Source organism: Callionymus lyra, chromosome 1 (assembly GCF_982586985.1).
Source record: "Callionymus lyra chromosome 1, fCalLyr1.hap1.1, whole genome shotgun sequence".
Classification (NCBI taxonomy): Eukaryota; Metazoa; Chordata; class Actinopteri; order Syngnathiformes; family Callionymidae; genus Callionymus; species Callionymus lyra.
In genome coordinates, this window is record NC_141818.1 from 27,797,736 (window position 1) to 27,820,060 (window position 22,325).

The following is a 22,325-nucleotide window of genomic DNA, read 5'->3' on the forward strand; positions in this document are numbered from 1 at the left end:
AATAAAATTAAGTGAAAAAAGAAATTCTTGTTCGCTTCGACTTTCCCTCTCATCATTTTCGAATTAAGCTTTGTAAACTTTTTTTGTATGGAATAAAATATATTAAATAACAATAATACAGTGTACTAAAATGAGAATAAGTCAATTTTACTACAGTAAAAATACATTAAACTTTTGTTCAGTTATACTTCAAAACCTGCTGAACATGAACATAAAGTCAGATTTTGGCAACTATTAAGGTTGTTTTTTTTATACAAGAATTAAAATATATTGTGCTTGATTAACAGTGACAATAATAAACTTTACTAAAACAAAAATAAATCAATATTACAGTAAAATACATGAAACTTTGTTCAGCTATACTTCAAAACCTGCTGAACATGAAAATAAAGTCAGATATTTGTCAATTATTTAGGTTTATTTTTTATAATAAAATACATTTTGCACAAACAGCTTTCTAAGCAAAAATAACGTCAAAGGTCAATACTTAAATTATTTAAACAACCGTAAATTAATTATTTTGCATGAAAACATACGCAACAACACATAAGAATAAACGGGAAATGATCCCAGATCAGCAGAAGATATTAGATATAACAGTCTCACACACGTCTGCAGACTCTGGTCTCATCACGTGTCGCTTCAAATCTAGAACAGAAGTGTCTCTGGAATCTATTGAGAGAAAAGATACTTTAATGTCACCATATCAGAGGATTTTTGAGGATCTAACAGTGATAGTGTCGTAGATCCTTCCGCGTGACTTCTCTCTCACTACCGTTACACCTTCACAAAAGCGCAAGTGTTTTAAAGTTGCGGCTGGATCCTCCACTTCCATTTCGTCTTGACCAGCGTTGGCGTTTTTAAGCCAGCAGGGGGAGCCAATCACCAACCACTCTCTGCTAGACGAGTCGCATTGTAATTTTGGGTTCTTTTTCAGCCTTTGTCTGGTCATTGACGATAACATTTATCTGTGTGTAAGAGAAAAAAAACAAGTCTGTATGAAATCACACTTTATCTGTAAATATTAGGGTTGGAATAAGAAAACTTAAATATAAAGTGACACTTAACAAAATATTTTAAATAACATTTTATTTTACAATGGATGGAAGTCTGAATCTTCTTAGTTGTGGGCAGTGCGATCTAAACCATGTCTTTAAAAAACAGTTCTCAAAACATACATACACAACACAAACATTTTATTCAATAAGGTCATGCAAATGATTCAACCTCTGGTCACACCAAATATCAGTATTGCAGAGCAAGAGTCTGTACAAGGTGTTTTTGAATATTAATATACAAAAAAAAAAAAACCTACAAACATTTGCAGCTTAATTTGCTGATACAAATACTTTTGTGTTTAGAGCTTGTCAGCATTAGTATACATGTACAAGAATACTAATGCACAGACGTGGTCTTCTGTTATTGAGGTCTGGATTTGTTCTGTTTTGACGGGCACCAGTCAAATGCCTTCAATAAATATTACAAAACAAGATCACTTCCGTCAAGTGCATGTTGTTAAAATCCTTGTTTTTCGGCACACTTGAGCTGTTGTGAATTAAAACAAGGTTCCCTTTAAATGGTAACAATTTCATATCCAGAGATTGTGAACAGAATGCAGTGAGATAAGCGAGTAAACTTAAGAGACCCGAGCTGGTATTTTATATTATCTTAATTCACATTCACTGACGCTAAATTTAGGCTACCATGGTAGTTGATTTTAAATTGGCACTGTGTGCTAATGCCTCTGTGCTAACTTCGCATTGTAAGTATATGCCGCACAGCAAGTAACTTCGCATTGTAAGTAAATGCCGCACACTGAGCTAACTTAACGTTGTGCGTAAATTCCACACACAGACACCAACTTAGCATTGTGCGTAAATACCGCACACAAAGCTAACTTGGCATTGTGCGTTAATGCTGCACACCGAGCTAACTTAGCATTGTGCGTTAATGCAGCACACCGAGCTAACTTAGCATTGTGTGTTAATGCAGCACACCAAGCTAACTTAGCATTGTGCGTTAATGCAGCACACCAAGCTAACTTGGCATTGTGCATTAATGCAGCACACCAAGCTAACTTAGCATTGTGGGTTATTGCAGCACACCAAGCTAACCTAGCATTGTGCATTAATGCAGCACACCGAGCTAACTTAGCATTGTGCATTAATGCCGCACACATAGCCAAAGTAACATTGTGCGTAAATGCCGCACACAGAGCAAAGTTAGCAATGTTCGTTAATTTCGCACACAGAGCCAAGTTAGCATTGTGTGTTGGTACTCCAAAGAGCCAAGTTGTGTGTCAATGCTGCACAATCCTACAGGCTGCAGTTGTGCTGAGAATACACAGCTTTAGTTCATTGATGTTTGCTTAAATAATTAAGCGATCATTTGACTGATGTATATATTGCAGTAGCAGGTCGTGGGAGCAACAGCCCTAGCATCGCATCACATCTCAACGTGACAGGTACGCAATGACGCAGAACTTTGTAAAGTTTCTTTCAGGTTTTTGAGCATCGTGTCTTGATGTAAAAATTAAGTAGAGTTAGAGTCTATGTTAAATCAGAAATTTGCCACCAATAATATGCAACACCTGATCAATGCAACATTTTTATGCAACAACCCACAAATTGTTTTGGGTTACATGATTAACATTAAAGTTACGAAGATCTACATCTGAGAAAAACTGTTTCATAAGCCATTTGAATTAAGAGTCGTTTTGAAAATAGCTTTGTAACCAATGCATTAGTTCAATGTCCTTTAAAGTGTTTTTTCATTTATAAATAGTTATCATGCTCTTTATAAACACATGATTGTTACATACATTAAAGTCATTTTGGGTTTGGTTAAGAGGTACTGGTGGTTTATATTTATAGATCCTCAATTCAGAAGAGAAAACATTGAGTTAAATAAAAGTTGCCATAACAACATGTGCTGTCAAAGGGGTAAATGTGACAAGTGTTTTGATCTGCAGGCTTCTAAGCTCTTCCTGTGCAGGATTACCGAGCTGATGTCATCCGTTATGGTTCAGATTCTGTTGGGCTCCAAACCCGGAGCTGACAGAGTGATGGTTGGATGAGTGGACCTTCTCATCCTTCTGAGCAGGCGGCAGGTCTTTCTGGCAAGGCTCCATGGTGACAGCCACACCCACACCACTGCGTCCAGATGTCATGTGCGTGACCTCTGACCACGTGTCCTTCTCAGGGTCGTAACATTCTACACTGTCCAAAAAAGTGTTCCCATCATAACCCCCTGTGGAAGTGAACAGACATCAGATCTCACTGCTTGATTATAGAAGTTCTGATGGACAGCTCAACTCACCCAGTACGTATATGCGGCCGTGAAGCGCCGTGACACCCAACGCGCTGCGTCTGTGCCTCATGAAGGCAGCGAAGATCCACGAGTCAGTCTCCACATTGTAACGCTCCACCGAGTTCAGCTGGTTGGTGCCGTCATAGCCGCCCATGACATAAATGAAATTTCCAAGAGCACATACACCTGCCAGAGATGGTTCATTCATGAATAACAAGGTAAGCTCCTGCTCCACTGGATGACAGTCGTTCACTCTCATCACAGAAAAGGGGTGTGAGAAAATGTCAAAATGTTTTTTAAATAATCACAATATTTTTTATAAGTTGTTTTACGGTTTATATTTCAATAAAGTATGTATAGAATAAAATTATTATTTTTTAAAATGTACAATTAACATGCAAACATACATTGACAGCGTTCATTTTTGGGTTGAATTTAAATTACATAGAAAGAGGATCTCCTTAGAGAAACTGATGTGTTGATTTAAGTATCATTTAAACTGACCTTGGACCCCTATTGTACTCATCAGAATGTCTGTTTGCACAAAACTATGCTGCGATTGGTCAAGCAATGAGGTTTGTCATGCAGCATCATTGAGTCTCCACCTCCAAGGGACTTTTTGTAAAAACAAGGGGGCGGGAAGACTTCAACAATTGAAACATGTGAGTAAGTCGGGAGAGTTGGGTTTTTACATTAGTTGCTCTTTAAAGGATCCATGAAATTCAGCAAGATCACAGCGATGACTGAGGATGAGAGGATACAATAGTCTACAGCAAGTTTTAAAGCTGATGTTTGGACATAATTTATTTTTAAAACGAATGAAGGCATTTACGACCTCTTCATGAGGTCTGTAGATTCTGCAATGCCAGAGTTAAGAACTTGGACACTACAAATGTATTCTACAGTATCACAATACACATGGTTGCTCCTGTATAGAGAAGTGCATCATATTGCCCGACTCTTACACAACCCTACATCACAAATCGATTCAAACTCAGTTATTCTAGAAATAATACTGCATCCAGCCAAACCAGTCCAGCCATGAACAGGCATTTCTTTTACACCTGAAACCACATTCTGACATCTTCTCACCTGCCCCGGAGCGAACAGTGTTCATGGAGGACATAGTTCTCCACTCGTCCCTCTCAGGGTTATAGCATTCACAGGAGCTGAGCCGGTTGGTGCCGTCAAACCCGCCCATGGCGTAAAGCAGCCGGTTGATGACGGCAACACCAACACCGATGCGTCGAGTCAGCATGGGGGCCACCAGTTGCCACTCGTCTCTTTCTGGGTCATACCTGTTGATTCATTTTGAGGGAGAAGAAAATGAAGACCTTTAACTTAATCATTTAATTACCGTAAATTCCGGACTACAGAGCGCACCCGATTAAAAGCCTCATGCTCAAATTTTTAGAAAGAAAATCAATTTTGTAATTATACAAGCCGCACCGGATTTTAAGCCGCAGGTTTAAACAGCCAAAAAAATGAACTACCGGTAATTCACGTCCATTTCTTACATTTAAATAAATAAAGCACTGTGTTATTCTTCTTAAGCATTGTTCAGATATTTACAGTCCGAGGAACCAGCGACAAAAGCACGAGGCAGGTGGACAAACTGTCCGTGTCCTTCAACCGGGGAATTATTTCTTCATCACGCCGGCAACATGGATGAGTACCGGTAGTTTGCTTTTTTCCACCTGATCGTAACGCAGTGATTGCGCGGATAAACGCAACTTAACGGCGGGCCGTCCTGCGTCCCTGCGCCTCACCTAGGATTCACTTAACGCAGCCTTTTTTCTGGACAATTATGGACTTGAACATTGGACACTGATCGCGGGGATTTGACTGTGGGGTGTCGTGGGTGTTCGTTGTTTTGTTCATGTTTGATTGATCCTCCTTTAAGGAGCGTTTTTTGTTAAATGTTATTAAGTAAATATATTTTGATTAACTTCTATAACGGCTTCATGTGTGGTCAGTGTTGTTATAATTAATGCTGTCACTCTGGAGCGTCACCAAGTCCGCACCAGAGCTCCGCCCCATGAAGAATGTGTGTGTGACGATCTCTCGAGGAGTTATCTGAGAAGGTCCGTTACAAAACGTCAGAGGTACTTCATCCATATTTATGATTTCATCTGGCCCGATGGAATTCTCCGCTATCTTTGTTTGAGTGAATGTGCGGAATGAAGTAAGTTTCTCCTCGTAGTCGGGAGGGAGCTGCTGACACAAAGTTACTCATTCATTCTATTGGTCTATGGTTGCTGAGCAAAATGTTTTTCTCGCCACGGAAAAAAAATGAATAAGCCGCACCGTAGTATAAACCGCAGTGTTTAAAGTGTAGGAAAAAAGTAGCGGCTTGTAGTCCGGAATTTACGGTAATTTCTTTGTAAAGTTAAGAGGTATGCACAATTAAATCAAATGTACAATAAAATTACATTTAGTTTTTTCTTTTTGTCCCATGTTTTTTTCTCTTAACTTGTTCCTCTTCCTATTAGAACATCTTTGTTCATCTACTTTCCTTTGACTTGTGTGAAACACTAACATGACAGATTAGCATTTCTTTTATATTCTGGTTCATGCAGAAATCACAAGTGTTGACTTTGACAACATTTTGATAATATACAAGATTAATGAAATATTTACGTTGACTGAGCTTTTCGTTTACTCACCGCTCCACACTATTGTGATGAATGCATCCATGTGACCCTCCAACTGCATAAATCATCCCGTCAATGACGCCCACACCGATTCTATTTCGGGGAACACTCATGGGGGCACATGGCAGCCAACAGTTGTTCATGGGATTGTAGCAGTCAAGCGAGTTAGAGTCCATGTTGCCGTCAGGTGCGTTGTTCCGTCCACCGACAGCATAGAAGAGGCCACTGATGACACATGCTGCAAGGCCACTGCGGGGTACCTGGAGGTCCGCCAGCCTGAGCCAAGATGCTGAACAAGGGTTGTAAGCCTCGAGGAAGCTGAGAGACTGACGGAAATAACCACCCGCTGTATAAATGAGTTGCGGCACCATTGGAGTTCGACAAGAATTTACTTTGGTGGGTTTGTGAAGGGTTAGGTCTTGGAAGATCTGTGCTAGGTAGTCTATACACTGGGGGTCCCAGTCCAGGGTCTGGAGCTGGGCCTGTAGAAAGTTGGGCGTCAGGGAATGACATCGGACAGCCTGGAGTAAAGCCTGGACATAAGGTCTTCTGTTCTCCTGGTCGTAACGCACCCACTCAACGCAGGCCTGGAAGACCTCAGATTCACAGCGAACGTTGAGCTCATCGCGACTGATGAGGGTCACCAGTTGACAGTGAGACAAGTTAAAGAACTCTTCCTGAGTGGCCACCTGTGAGAACAGACAGAATTTAAGACAAGGTGTCCACCGAATCCTGTTCAGAAGCCTGACATTGCTGAGTGAGAAAGTGTGATTGTACCTGGCTGAAGTTCATGTAAATGTATTCACGGGCCTTCTGGTGCAGTTCTGTGCAACCGATCTGCTCAGCGAAGTTAGCGATGCCAATGGCGTTACTCGGGTCGAGCTGCTGCACCAGAAAATCACAGCAGGCCTTCACAACGCTGTCTATCTGGTACATGACCGCACCGTTCATCACGTGAATCACACACTTCTCCCCGACCGAGATGCTGGCTGTGTAGGCAAATTCGATCAGCCGGTCCATCACCTGCATTAGGGAGGAAAAGAATAAAGAAATTCATAATGAATTGGCAGGACGGAGGGATCATGAACTTTTTTTTTTTTATAAACTACAACTTATTAAGGTTGTCAGGAAAACTTGAACACACCTATATATTTTTACATTTGACCATTTTGTAATTTCTCCATTTTTCGTTATTATTTCTGTAAATGAAGTGCATTTATGATAAAAATGCATTTATTTACAATTAAAACTAGAAGTCCCCAGGAAGAGCCATTTGGCTTTTCGCCCTAAAATGCCCAGGCAAGAGCCGATTGGCTGGAAACAACTACACTCATTTTGTTATGCAAGCGTTGCAATAATGGTCACACCACAGGAGTATTCCCTCTTACATGGTAAGAGGGAATGGGAAGGCAGTGGGGGAGCTCTCTTCTTTGGTTGAGGAGCAGTGGTATCTCCCTTCTGCATTTGCCACATGTGTATCTGTAGCAGTCAACACATCGCAAAGTGGCATTCCAGTGGTTCTTACATTTATTTTTGACCTGACACGTGGCTCTTTTCCCAGGAAGGTGCCGAAGAAATTGTTCCTCTTGTGCCTTCTTTCACCCCACATGATGGTTGGTCAACTTTTTTGCAAGCTAGACCTGGCAGTCCACCCGTCTCTCCTCCCTACTGATGCATTCTTGATACAGCACTTGTACATTAAGTGCTGCCATATCAATCATGTTATAGAACACAGCGACAGGCCAGCGTTGTGTTCCCATGCAATGTACTCGCGCACCATCTGGTCCATCACATATACGCCGCACTTTGTAGTGTTGTAAAGGGTGACAGTGTTTGGCTTCCTTTAGTCTAGAAATCTTTTTTCTGTTTGGGCGCAAACACCGTCAGCGTGGCTACAGTGGTTGTAAAAACCTGAGTGGTGAATTCATTGCGGTCGCTCAGTCTAGTTGATTGTCGTTTTTTTTTGCAAATCTTGTTGAATGTGCAGAGGATGGTGGTTTTCCGGCTAAGCAGTCGTTGCGCAAGTGACAGCGATGTGAAGAAAGTATCCGTTGTAACATTTCTTCCCTTGTCCAGGAATGGTTCCCTCAGCCTCATAACTACGTTTTCGGACAGTCTCTCCACTGGGACAACTGGGGTCCTTGCCAAGATATGGTAGGACATTGCAGAGGTTTCAAGTAACAAGACACCCAAAACTTGATCCCAAACTTGTCAGGGTTCATGCAATGTACTTCAGGAAACAGCAGCAAGTCTTTTATGGGAAAAGTCAATGGTGATGTGTTGACCAGGGCTGTTAGATGTGATGCAGTTGGTGACAAACGATCCCCACAGATGGGAAATTGCAGCAAACTTATCAGTCATTCTTCGCTCACTGCACGTGTCCCCGTCATCAAAGCCTAGGTGTTGTGATGTGATGTCAGGCCCTGCATGATGATGATTGTAATAAAGGCCACTAGTTCAGGGGAGGGCAATGAAACAATCCACATGCTCCGTTTGCTTTGGATGTTGAATAGTACACTCTCGAATATCATTCTCAAAATCTCTAAATAACATGCTAATGACCTATGTGACCATAATGACACGTGACTGCAACCAGCCGAGTAGTTTTGGTATATTTATATATGGTATATATAAATATACTCGCTCCAGCTCTCGAAGGTCGGTTCTTTCCCTTGGAGGACGTGGAAGACATCTACCCATTTTCCAAGTTCTTGGAATCTCAAATGCAGTACAGCGTCGCTTGAATGTGACTCTGACTGAGGTGCTGACGGAACATGGACGGAAAGTGGATGCCATTCTCACTCAGAGTGGTCGGCTGGCTGCATTTCATGACCTCGTCCGCTCATCAGGTACCATCTTGGAGGAAATGTCCGCTCGGCTTGAAGCATAATTCGTCTATTTGGATTGACAGAGGCCAATGAAAAGACTCAAGTCTGTGAAAAGTTCCAGCCTGTTCCGACATAAAGTCTTATATCTCAATCCAAACTCCCCCAGTCTGGCCAGCTATCAAATGTTCTCCTTGGAAGACACGTCGACTGACGCTCCGCTACCATCTCTCCCCACCATGGACTCTGAAGACATTTTGGGAGAAATATGGAGACAAGTGACTCACACTGCAGATGAGGAGACTGCTCCCCAACCAAAGAAGAGAGCTTCTTCAAGATGCAGTAAATTCCTTAACATGACAACGGTCCATTCTGAAGTTATATTGACAAACCTCAGGTGAAATCTAATAGAAAACAGTGTAACATCTTCAATATTAGAGTTTTTTTTATTATTTTAATTTTTGATGTTTTTGTTACTTTTCCTTTAATGATGAGCATGTTGTATACACATACATATGTATAAATGGGAAGCCAGGATCAATATAGGATCTTTGATTCACTGTACAGCTCTACTACTACATAATAGATTTCTAAGGGGTGTGAAAAAAAAAAAGATTCACCACGGGACTGTATCAATATTCCACAGCAGTAAATGGATTTAAATTGTGCATTCTTTTTCCATACATTTCAAATCAAGTTTTATTTTTCATCTCATCGTTTACATTTCAATAACATGATTTAAATAAACATGCCATCACAGTGTTGGTTAATTTTTATATGGCAATTAAACTTTTGGCCACTAGATGGCAGCAGTCAAGTAGTATGTCAATTCTGAGTCAAGTTCTCTGGCAATACTTGTGTGATATCCTAGTTCCTGCAGTATCACAATATACCACAGTACAGTATTGTATTAGTTTTAGGTGATTATTATTATTTACTAATCTTATTACGCTTCCAGCGGCGCCGGTGATCGGCACCACCTAAAGTCGGCTCCTGCGACTCTGTTTAGTATCAGAAAGTCGATTTATACAATTTTATACAATATCATTTATCAGCTGTAACCCACGTGAATAGCCTTTGAAAAGTCCCGCTGTGCTCCACTGTCACTGCCTCAGAGACGTCATCAGGGCTGCATATCAGCCTGTTGAATGCTCGCTCCATTGCAAATAAATCCTTATCTCTGAATGACCTCTTCACAAGAGAAAGGTTGGATTTATTGTGTCTTTCAGAGACATGGCAGAGAGAGGAAGAGTTTATTCATCTTTATGAACTCCATTTTGCTGGCAGCGCTTTTGAACTGAAGCCCTGTCCCCGTCATTGTGGGGGTGGTTTGGCTGATGTTTTTAGAGAGAATGCACATTGTCATTTTAAATAAATAAACTGAAACTGAGATAGTTGTTTATGCAAAGTGATTCAGACACAGGAATTCACTTCTTTTGAGTCTCAGTTGATCTTGGTTGGTTCTACAAGACCTTTCTAGTCTAGCGTACGCCTGGTCCTGGGGCAGTGTTCTTGAAGGACTTTTTATCTTCCATTATTCTGCACATTTCTAATGTATATGTTCTTGATGTCCATCTGAGTTGTCTTTCTCTTGTTTTGTTTAACCTGGACTTCATCCCCGAGTCCAAGCCCTTGAAAGTTAGGTCTCAGACGCGTGTTATCTCAGGCGAGACTGCAGACAGTTTTTCTGCTATGTTTGACCCTCTTTACCTCAATGATTGCCTTAACATGGACAATTTGATTCACCGTTTCACTACTCATTGTGTTGAAATACTGTATCAGGTGGCACCTATTAAATCGAACTTGCCAATTCAGAAAAAAACAGTGCCCTTGGAAAAATTAAGACCTCTGAAGAGACCTTGTCGAAAGACTGAGTGTCTCTGAAAGTCCTTCAGACTTGTACACGCACACATAAAAGTTTATAATAATTATATAATAATAATAATTATGGCCTGACGCTAACAACTTAGCTAGATTAGCATACGGCGAAGATGGACACGTTTAAACTTGTTTGGAAGTTCCACGATCTTATAAGAACGCTGAAAACAACTGAGACGAGATGAAAAGTACTTACAATATGTTGCTTTAGCAAAGGGGGTTGAAAGGAAGTAAGTAAGTATTTTTTATTTGTATAGCGCTTTTCCAGACCAGGGTCACAAAGCGCTTAAACAATCAAAGCAATATTCAATAAAGTATATATTTTAAAGATCAAGATAAAACTGATAACACGACAGGAGTTCCAGAAAATCAAGGAAAAGCCTGAACAAATAGAAACGTCTTTAGATGTTTCTTAAAGGAGTCAATAGACTCCATCAAGCGCAAAGAGAGAGGAAGATTGTTCCAAAGCTTAGGAGCAACAGCCTGAAAAGATTTCTCTCCTCTGGTCCTGAACCGTGTGCGAGGAACCATCAGTAGATTCGGATCCACAGACCTCAGAGCCCGAGCTGGGGTGTAAGGTTGGAGCAGATCACTGATGTAAGGAGGAGCCTGACCATGAATAGCTCTGAAAGTAAGAACCAGAATTTTAAAGTTGATCCTGAAAGAAACTGGAAGCCAGTGAAGAGTTTTAAGGATCGGAGAAATGTGAGTTCTTCTACTTGAGCGAGTTAGAATTCTCGCTGCAGAGTTCTGAATCAACTGCAGGCGAGGCAGCTCCTTCTTGTTAAGACATGAAAACAAACTGTTACAATAGTCCAGACGAGAAGAAACAAACGCATGGATTACAAGCTCCAGATCATGTTCCGAAGTTTAGAGATTTTTCTCAGTTGAAGGAAACAGTTTCTGGTCAGTTTTCTGCAGTGTTGAACAAGAGACATGTCTTTATCAAATACAACACCCAGGTTTCTCAGGCTCAGTTTGACAGACTGACCTAAGTCACCCAAGTACTGACTCAACCCTGGAACCTTATCATCATGAGCAATCACCAGAGTTTCAGTTTCGTCCACATTTAGCTGTAGAGTGTAGAGAGAAAGAGATAAAACGGCTGACTGGATCACTAGCGTTTGAGTAGCGCTCATAAGTTAGTCTAACTTCCATGCTTATATTAAGCCGCCGACTAAGTCAGCACACCGGCAAGACGTGTCGCCAAAGCAACCGAGCCTAGCGAGTTGCGCAGCACAACTCACAGACCGAGAAGACGAAACGACAACGAGACATAGAGGTACAAATTGACAACTTTACAGAACGTGACACTGTCAAAGTGCGCATTTAAGAAATGCTTGATTTATACAATAATAAATTATTACACGTTTTCGATATGCTTATCGCACGTGCCAATATCAGAATATCAATATTTTTCTATATATCGTGCAACCCTATTTGACACAATCAACTCTCTTGTGTATCCTGCTGCTCCAGTCACACCTGTCTCCTGTGAAGCTGACAGCAATTCATTGTTGAGATTTTCACTGCCAAAATTAAATTGATCCAAGAGAAAATCCCTCCCCTTTTGTGTGGAACCTTGGCTGTCACTTAGCCCGTCTCCACCACATGGACCTGCTATAAGACTAACTCTGGCTAATATTTAGGCACTGGTGAGCAAGATGAAACTCTCCTCTTGCTCGTCCAACTTCCTTCCATGTAGGCTCTTCAGTGTTCTAAGTGTTTGATGTAATTGGCCCCTGGGTTACCAAAATGTTTAATATCTCCCTTTCCAAAGGGTTTTTTCCCCACTGCATTTAAACATGCCATTGTGGAGCATTTACTCAAAAAGCCAGGCTTGGACCCGACTGACCGCACTAATTTCAGGCCTATTTCTAAGCTTCGATTCGTGTCCAAGATCTTGGAGAAGGTGGTGTCTGAGCAGCTGTCGTTGTTCCTGGATCAGAGCGACATTCATGAGAAGTTTCAGTCTGCCTTCCACAAACATCACTCTACAGGGACAGCCTTACTGCAAGTGTCCAGTGACATCATGATGTCAGCTGACTCAGGTAAATACACTGTTCTGGTTCTCTTGGATCTGTCTTCAGCCTTTGACACAGTTGATCACCAGATCCTTCTGAGAAGACTGAGGGATGAAGTGGGAATGTCTGGGTCTGTGTTACAGTGGTTCTTGTCATACCTTTCTGGGCGCAGTTTCAGTGTATCTGCCATTCAGATAAGGTCTGAATCAGCGTATACTGTATGTTGTGTGGAGTCCCTCAAGGTTCTGTTCTGGGTCCTTTATTGTTTTTGCTGTACTTGATTCCAATGGGTAAAATCATTCAGAGATTTCCTGATGTTCTTACCACATTTTTGCTGATGACTTCCAGCTCTACTGCTCATTTGATCCAACTGAGCCCAGAGGCTGAACAGCTTAGTCAATGTTTGCAAGAAATAAAACAGTCGCTAAGTGCAACACGCAGTACAGCCAAATGTGGACAAAATTGAAACTTTGGTTATGGCGCCTGATGATAAGGTTGCAGTACTTGGGTGACTTAGGTCAGTCTGTCAGACTGAGCTTGAGTAACCTGGGTGTTGTATTTGACAAAAGCCCTTCAGGCTGTTGCTTCTAAGCTTTGGAACGATCTCCCTCTCCCTCTGCATCCCTCTAGAAACATTAATATATTCTTATTTGTTCAGGCTTTTCCCCGGTTTTCTTGGACTCCTGTGTTTGTCTTATGTGTCTTGGCCTTTTAAAACATGTATTTTAGCTGTATATCGTTTTTGATTGTTAAAGCGCTTTTTGAACCTGGTCTAGAAAGGCGCTTTACAAATAACCTTTACTTCAATTTGACTTACTATATAGTATCGCCCTGAACCGTATCACCAGATTATTGCCAATCCCACCCCTAATATAATAATCAAAAGCAGGGGAGGGGGGGAAATAATAAAATAAAAATAAAAAAAATCGACAAAGCTTGCAAAAGGTAATATGACCTGAAACTCACCTTGGGGTGGATTCCCTCGATGGGCACCAGCTCCATCCCACACTCTTTGAGGCCATTGGTGAACATGGCCCTGAAGACCGGTGAGGAAGATGCCAGTACCACCTTGTGTGCCACAAAGTCCACGGCCTCCAGATCCTGGTAGCGGACCCGTAGTATGACATCGCAGAGCTGGCGCTCCAGACGCAGCTCATTCATGATAGCGAAAGCGGCGGCGGTGTGGCTCTCGAGCGTGTAGCTGAAGACACGGTGGCCGTTGTGTGTGGATGGAGTCACCAGCGCTTTGCATTCTGTCAGACACTCTGTCCTTTCCATCTTTTACCCTCAACAGTCCTGCACGTGAGTGGCCATTCTTTGTAAGTTTCAATACTAGAAAAGAGTTTCTGTCTCAGCTTAGCCCTTATTTCCAGGAGGCCCAGTCATCTGGACATGATGACACACTTCTGTGCGACGCTTGATTCTCTACATGGCTGGGAATGAGGTCAAATACCTTTGGTGCAACGTGTTAAAAATAATTAAAACAAAAAAATATATATATAATAATTGGACCAAGTGAAGAAAAGGCTAAAATAAATGTTAATAATATTCTGAAAATACTAACCTAAAGCTACAATAACTAGAGAATAAACATGTACCGCTATTTTAAGCAAGTGTTGGAGTAAATAAACAAGTGTGTTCTACTTTGACGTGCTCAGTGTATCTTGAGGGGAAGGAGTCGAGTGACTTTCTCTGAAGCTGGAGTCCGGGCACTTGAGGAATTTGTTTGCTTTGCCGTGTTCACAGGGAAACTGCTTTCCAACATCTAGAAGAGAAAAAAAAATGGACATAAGATGTTGACCACTTCCATTAGTCACTCTAATGTCACATTTAAAACATAATAGATCAAGATCCGACACGGTCCTTCAGTTCGACACATCAGAAGTCAATCACAGCATTTACTTTTGCACTTATCCACTTAAACACTACATTCTTGAAGTTATTGAATTTTCATGTTGAATCTGAAAACACAAGTCAGAAACGTTTTAAAACATACAGTTTTAGGAGATAAAATAAGGATTATATTGGATGTCATATATTGATATTTACCACCATTTTAATTTACTCTGAAGGAACATGCACCAACTATCAGTTTCACATTCATGTGTTATCCACCTTTATAGACCACTTTAATTCAAAGTATAGTTTCTGGCACTACCTGGTCTGTGAAAGGTGCTTTACAAATAAAACTTTCATCGCTGTGCTGGAGATTTTTGGGTCTACAGATATAACACTCTAAACTTCCTTACACAACTAGCACAAGAATATACAGTTAATAATCTGTCTGTGGTGTTCTATTCCACGATTTCTCATACTGCTTTATGTAAGAGAGCTCATACACATAGCACACACACAGTAATGATTAGCTTTTGAGGTGATAAGACGACGCAGCTTACAGGTGCCAACTGAAGTTCCTTTTTTATATGAACAAGGAGGAACTTAACGCTCATGCGGGAATTTTTTATCAACAATGATACATCAGTGGAATAAGTTTCCTGATCAACTTGTTTCAACTCCAGAGAAGAGCATTTTTTCTACAGTGAACCTTTTTAAAATGTATTAATAAACTGTTAAATTTAAAAGTAAATGTATAAGGAAATTAATAGTCAAGTTAGGGATTCATTTCAACACAAATAAAATGTGTACTTTAAAATGTTCACAGCAAAAGCTTAAGAATATTCCAGGTGTTGTACACATTTGAAATTGTAAAACCTGTCATGGAATCCGAGTAAGAATGGAATAAAAAAGTGGAATACATGATACATAATAGTAATAAAATATCAAACATCCACAGAAAGATTATAAAGGACATTTTGACATTCGTTTTTTGTTAGTATATTGGTACTGACTGTTAGATTAATGGGATTTTACATCGGCTATTATTTTCGAGTTAGCCAGAGTTGCATTGGTTCCACCTGCTGGATTCTAAAGACAGAGGGGACAGTGGAACTAAATGTGGGGGTACAGCTGAAGTATATTTAAAGCAGGTCGAGGGACAAAAGGCAGCCAAGAACGACTTTGGCAGAGGTTTCCCTTCGGTCCGTGAACTCTCAGGGAGGAACACACACTGGAACTGGTTGAACCAAAACATGAGCCATAAGAGTCGAGATCTTACATAAGCCTGTTCAACTGTCCACCAGATATGTGCACGTTTCACGCACACTTTGTTTCCTGTCCTCACACAGAAGCTAATATCAACAATAAAACATGGTAAACATAGTTTATGTTATGTTGTGACATCACGCTACCAGAACACAAACCTGCAAACAAAGAGCGCTGAGAAAACATCAACATTATCAAACATCAGGGATCAGGGATTCCAACACATTGCAGCAGACCACGGGTACACAACAAGACTACATTTTGACCAGCCAAGACTGACCTCACTCAGCTGGAATCTTCCTCCAGGCTTGTCGTGCGGCGACACATATGCAGCAGGAGCTCGAGCTGTAACTCACCATGACTAAGCATTGTGCCGCGCTTCTGCCGCCTTCACAATAAGAGCCGGGGAAAACAAACCAGTCTCGGTCGCGCGTTGGTCACTGAACACCCTGAAGTAGGAACCTTTTATTTTGAAAAGACGTTTACAGGGGGGGGGGAGAACACGAACCGGGAAATTCTATTTCCGCAACATATTACACAAAAATTAATTCTAAAAATGTGTCATTCGGAGGGATTGTGAAGGTTGGATAATCCATTCTTCAAGGGCGTTCACAAATAACCTATGCTCAAATAAGATATACCGAACAAACGGTATTTTAAAAATATAAATAATTTATCCCATACATAAATGTGGTGGAATATCAATAATTACAAATAAAAAGATAGTGGGAGTAAAATAATTTAGTTAATAATTTATTACAAAAAATATGGATTTTCAGTTTCAGTTTATGACCACTAGATGGTGCTCAAGGTACATAGTAAAAGCAGAGGTCTTTCGACGAACCAGTTTTCTGTCAGTTTTTTTGGTTAAAAACGACTTTTGAATGAAGGAGTTCAAGGTTTCAACTTGTCTTTCAGCCGCAGTGCAAATTATTAAAAAAATAAATACTCTCACTCTCACTCTCACTCTCACTCACACACACACACACACACACACACACACACACACACACACACACACACACACACACACACACACACACACACACACACACACACACACACACACACACACACACACACACACACACACACACACACACACATACACTCTCCCCCCACTTGAGTCGGTTTACCTGTGTATTATATACATTTGCAATCGGCCTGATCAGTGTGAAGGAGGCCTGCTGGGAGCCTGGTCCTTTCAAGGTTTCTGCCAGTTTTTTTTGTCACAATAACGTTGTTATCATAAGCTCTTGGCAGGGAACTAGAGATGCACTGGTAGCAAGTTTAAACCAACAATGAAAATAATAAACCATGAATCCACAGATTAAATCTTTGTAAATAATACAAATATTACTCACTTATACACAGATAAATGTTGCTGTGCAGCTCTGGTCCTATCAGGTCCAATATTTAATGAGCCACAGCAACAATTAAGCTTAAATTTGCTATCTATGAAAAACTGTTGTTGGACAATGGATAGTTCACCATAGGATGAACACAATACTATTATACCCTATGATTGTTATTTTTCTTTCTTGTCTTTTTGTAACTGGTGAAGGTATGTTAATATAATATATATATATATAATTAAAAAAAAGATTGTACACAGAAAAATGTTTGGAGTGCAAAAAAAAAAAATTGATTTGAGAAGGAATTCATGACCATTTCAAAATTTATTTTTGACCATTACAAACATGATGGATTCTTTTGAACTCGTGAAACGCTTTGGCAATCCATCTGGATGCACTGTTAATCATGAGCATGTTCAGTATTTGACTTACCTTGGAATGAATGTCACAAGAGGTTTTTAAGGTTTAATTATGTACATTTTATTCTCAAATTAAAAATTGAAATGAATAATAAAAAAAGGAATTTAGAAAAATACACGAAAAACAAAATAAAATGAAATAAAGTGAGGTAAGATAATAAAAAACAATTAAAAAATGAAATAGAATATTAAATGTGCCAAGCTTTCATTACTTTTTGAGGATTTCATTCCTCAAAGTGATGATAAAACAAACACAGCACGGCTGGACAGACAGCTTGACGTTGAGTGATAAGTGTGATGAAAGATGTGCGTTGCAGATGGAAGTAAGTTGCCGGATGGAAATAATACTTCTGTCTGTAGGAATAACGATGGTAACATCTGATCAACATCTGTGGTTTATATTAAACCATTTGTTACCAAGTTGCTTAGGGTTGTGGAGGTCAAATGAAAATGAAAAGACTTTGTCTTATTTCGATATAATGTTGTTTAACTAGGAGTTTGAGAACATTATTCTTCCATTTTCCTCTGAAAAAAAGAAAATGATGATGATTTTACAAAATGTTATTATTTCACCTTTCACGGGCTAAAAGTTGAGAACAACAAAAGAAAATAGCTGGAAGAAAACAAATCACCTAAGTTACACCGTCCTCCAACTCAGCAATGTTTGGACAATACTGACAGAAATAGACTTGAGTCTCGAATAATAGGTGTATTGTGGGATGTTTGGGTCGACCTACAGCGTTCCAGGCATGTAATGCAGCACAGTATGAAGGTAAATTTCTTTACCAGATGTCAGACAAGAAAGCTGACTTCCTCTACTGCTTTAACATACTCAAGCTTAAATCAGCACAACATATGCTTGTATTCAAAATTCCAAAAAGAAGTTTATTCATTTTGCATTGTTACAAAATCACTTACATAAAAGGTGTAAAAAAAACAATAACAAAAAAACCCATCAAACACTTCCAATATGTATTATTTACAGAAAGACAATTGGTTCAGTTCTAGTCTAAACATTTGTATTCGTGTCACACTTACTCACGCTTTACAAAAACAGTGAGTCCATTAAGTCGCGTTAGTGTTACTAATAGAGAGAGGAAGTTTACTTGGAGATCCTTTCAGTATATCAGTATATTTGTACTTTTGCAGATGAATTGCCTGACTGCTGTAAACAAAGAGGTAAAAAATAAAAACTTCATGGCTCATTTTATTCTTTACATTATTTGCAACATCTGCTTAAAGTAATACTGAAGTGTTTGTTTTCTTATTCCTGTCTTGATTTGAAGAAAAAAATTATTTATTTGGTTTTTCGAAAAAATGAATTTTGGATTTGCTCACAGTGAAGCCACATGATCGTCCTCTACAGGAAAGTTCATTGTCGCTCTGTGATGAATCCAAAAGTAATAGTAACACCACCTTCCGTTTCGTACCAGCAAAATCAGGATTTTATGATGCAGAACTTTGATTCTTATTGTTTAATGTTCATTAGTTGATTATAAGTATCCACGGGAACAATAGAATCAAAATCTTCACTTTATTATTTATCAGTGCAAATCAATAATGATAGTTAGATCACATTTGTGAAACCTTAAATACCAATGATAAAATAGTAGAACATATGATATGAAAAATGCATTTATTTTAGTCTCTATATGTGGATCTTAGGTTGAAAGGTAATCACGTATGACATCATATGATATAACGGCTCGGGGATTCAACCGTGGGTGGTGCTATTGAGCTTCTGAGGAAATATTCCTTCCAACTTTTGTGTTGAACAAATATTTGTTTCTTTATTATGTTTATATCCCAAACATCTTTTTGTTGCTGCGTTTGAGTTTCTCTTTGAGTCAGTTTTTAAACAGCTACATGCCTGAATCATTAGTGCCAACTAGAGTTTATTAAAAAAAAATAGTCACAGTTTGTACATCGTTGCATTGGGCATTAAATTAATGTTTATGGTTTTGTTGATTGTGACGCTCATGTTTAAACTTCAGTGTGATGTATAGAAACAGCTACAAGTCTCAGACACAGATGCGAACATACCACAGAAGTTTGGAACCTTTTTGTGACGAGGACTGTTTAGATTCCTGCCTGAGAACAGAACACAGACTTGTCCGAGTGCTCTATGATTTGAAGATTTTGGGGTAGAGGGCTTTAACGGGGGATGGAGTGGTCACATTCCCAGTGGACACAGTTGTCTCTAAGCCACCATCTAACTTCTGAGATGCGACCTCAGTCTTGCTAAAGCTGCACTCGAGAAAGGACATCCCAAGCTTCTTCACCTGACCGTCCCTGTTCATCAGGCAGGGCCGGCACAGCAGTCTCAGAATGGCCCTCCTCATGTCCTTACTGGTGAGGGTGTAGATGATGGGGTTGAGGAGCGAGTTGACCATGGCTACTCCAAGAAAGTAATCTGCCTTGAAGAGTAGACGACAGCCACGGGTTGGGCAGAAGAAGTCCAAAAGCAGCAGGAAGAAGAGCGGCAGCCAACAGGCAATGAAGACTCCCAACACGATGGTGACCGTCTTAAAGAGGGCGATGTATTTCTGGGATTTTCGCCTCAGTCCTTTCCTCATGCTGCTTGATAAGCCCAGATGATTGCGCTGAGTGTTGGCGCGGACGATGCGGAACACTCTCACGTACAAGACGACGATGGCGAGAAGCACAGCGCTGAAAACTGTCACACAGCAGAGGATGTAGCTCTTGGAGTAGAGCGGGAGAACAGTGGAACACTCGTCCAGTCTGTAGATGCAGTTCCAACCCAAAATAGGCAAGACCCCCAGAAACCCTGAGAGGGCCCAACTGGCGCCGATCAAGGTCAACATCCGGCCACGCTTCGCTCCATGATACGGCCTCATCGTAACCATAGTGACATGTCGTTCGATCGCAATAGCCAGCAGGCTGATGATGGAGGCCGTCAGGGTGATGAAGACTCCTCCCTCCCTTAAGAACCACAACAGTGGAGTCAACTTCAATGTGTTGGGTCCAGACATGATGATGTTTGCCATGTAGGTGATCCCAGCGAGCAGATCGGAAAGAGTCAGGTTACCCAGGAGGTAATACATGGGCACATGGAACTTTTTGTTGCTTCGAATTGCAAGGAGGACAACAGCGTTCTCCAGAACGATGAGGATACACACCACCAGGAATGTAATGCCCTCAGGTTTGAGCCCTTCACGGTACCGGTCACCCTGCAGTTTGCCAGTATAATTGTAATGCTCCACAATAACGGAATTGTCCTGGTACTTCCAGAAGAACTGTAGGCAGCCATGAGAGGAGGACGGGGAGATGCTTGGCATCACTGTTGTGGTGTGGAGAACATGAGCAGTCCTCGAATACTCCATGCTGATGTTGTTTCTCTCAGTCAGCTATCTTGTCATACCTTTTACCTCATTGACCCTTTTTTTTTTATTTATAATTTTGCAACATTCAGCATGCAAAGGCTCCAACAGAAGAGAGCTCTATACATCCCACCAACACTTGATCCTGCAAAAACAAATGAAAAAACATTCAATTATCTTCCATCTTATCTCTTATAGAGAGATAATATTCATGTAAACACATAGACATTAACATAAATATGATGAGAAAACAGTCACAACATGCACTTGCACTTTAATAATGCATTTCTCCTTTCGCCATATTTTCCTAATCTAGTCTGTTTGAAGTTTTCCAAGCATGCAAACCTAATTTAATAATTAGTCTCTCGGTGAACTCTTAGGAAAACTCTGAACATATGGTCATCATTTGAAGGCAGAAATCCTATGATCTAAGTTATGAGGGATATTTGAGCGACATTCCTAAGAATCATGATGGTCTCGTGCGAGGAATCACTCCTCTCACACTTCAGCCATCATGTGGTACTATTTAACAAATTCTCTGCATATTTGTAATTTATTCACGCCTGCTACGAAAGGGGAAATTGATTCTTTAAGTCAGTTTAGCGTTAGAGTTTCTTTATAACCAGCATGTAAATAATCTTTTTATGTGCTTGTAAAATACAGAGTTTAAACTTTTATTGTTTAGTTTTAGTATTTTTTTAGTTTTTGGATAAAATACATACACTTTATGTTATAATTTTTTTAATTGTTTTTTGGGGATCTCTCTCTTTTTACATATTTGTGTGTGTGTTTTATTTTAATCAAGCCCAGTCCCAAATGCCCTATAAAAAGAGATTCAAATCTCATGTAACAATATGTAAAGTGTACATTAACAACAACCATTTAAAAAAAAAGATGATCTACCCTCAGATCTCTAAGCACATGAATAGAGAAAATGAAAACCAAGCAACAATATGGTTTGTTAAAAAAAGGCCTTACCTTAAAGGGGCCGAAACATCTCAGAACGTAGAATCCAGACAGGAACTTGAACTCACTACGGTACACTGACGACTGAATGTAATGACAAGTACTCACGAGTGAGTAAGAAAGGGAGACATGCAAAGCTGAAAAAGGGGCTGGGTCTCCCCCCAAACCCACCCACTCTCCCCTCTCCACAGTGGAACCAGCGACAGTGAACATGTAGCGACAGATGAAATGATTTCTTCTGGCTGAATGAATTCAGGCCTGACAGAACTGTGCTGCTTGTCACAACCAGTGACAGTGAAAGTTTCTTCAGAAACAAGGATTTATTATCAGCTTTTTTTATGCCACCTCCTAACTACATGAGCAGTTCATTAAAAGTCAGGAGAACAGATATGAAAAGGCTTTATCTTTCAAGGCTGGGCCAGTGTTCACTCCTTCAGAGTCATCCCGCAGTA

At 40.3% G+C, this 22,325-nt stretch overlaps 2 protein-coding genes and 1 pseudogene across 2 annotated transcripts; all 3 read right to left on the reverse strand.

The window, feature by feature from the left end:
• Positions 1 to 1,073: 1,073 nt before the first annotated feature.
• Positions 1,074 to 16,154, reverse strand: keap1b (kelch-like ECH-associated protein 1b). The gene is made up of 7 exons (XM_087799128.1): positions 16,073 to 16,154; positions 13,657 to 14,455; positions 6,741 to 6,986; positions 5,976 to 6,652; positions 4,402 to 4,607; positions 3,319 to 3,495; positions 1,074 to 3,249 (listed from the first exon to the last, which is right to left on the reverse strand). The coding sequence occupies exons 2-7, from the start codon at positions 13,966 to 13,968 to the stop codon at positions 3,011 to 3,013; spliced, it is 1,857 nt and encodes a 618-aa protein (XP_087655254.1). The 5' UTR covers positions 13,969 to 14,455; positions 16,073 to 16,154; the 3' UTR covers positions 1,074 to 3,010.
• On the reverse strand, positions 7,598 to 8,694 carry LOC148088722 (uncharacterized; annotated as a pseudogene).
• A 2,282-nt stretch (positions 16,155 to 18,436) lies between the features above and the next one.
• s1pr5b (sphingosine-1-phosphate receptor 5b) lies at positions 18,437 to 22,003 on the reverse strand. The gene is made up of 2 exons (XM_087799139.1): positions 21,886 to 22,003; positions 18,437 to 21,052 (listed from the first exon to the last, which is right to left on the reverse strand). The coding sequence occupies exon 2, from the start codon at positions 20,908 to 20,910 to the stop codon at positions 19,690 to 19,692; it is 1,221 nt and encodes a 406-aa protein (XP_087655265.1). The 5' UTR covers positions 20,911 to 21,052; positions 21,886 to 22,003; the 3' UTR covers positions 18,437 to 19,689.
• Between the last annotated feature and the right edge of the window lie 322 nt (positions 22,004 to 22,325).

What these genes read in the sequence shown, in the direction of transcription:
- keap1b (XM_087799128.1), bottom strand. Translation starts at nt 13,968, where the DNA reads ATGGAAAGGACAGAGTGTCTGACAGAATGCAAAGCGCTGGTGACTCCA. An exon ending in TTTACATGAACTTCAGCCAG is followed by an intron (nt 6,653 to 6,740) that starts GTACAATCACAC and finishes CTGTTCTCACAG; the next exon opens with GTGGCCACTCAGGAAGAGTT. An exon ending in CATCACAATAGTGTGGAGCG is followed by an intron (nt 4,608 to 5,975) that starts GTGAGTAAACGA and finishes ATGAATCAACAG; the next exon opens with GTATGACCCAGAAAGAGACG.
- s1pr5b (XM_087799139.1), bottom strand. Translation starts at nt 20,910, where the DNA reads ATGGAGTATTCGAGGACTGCTCATGTTCTCCACACCACAACAGTGATG.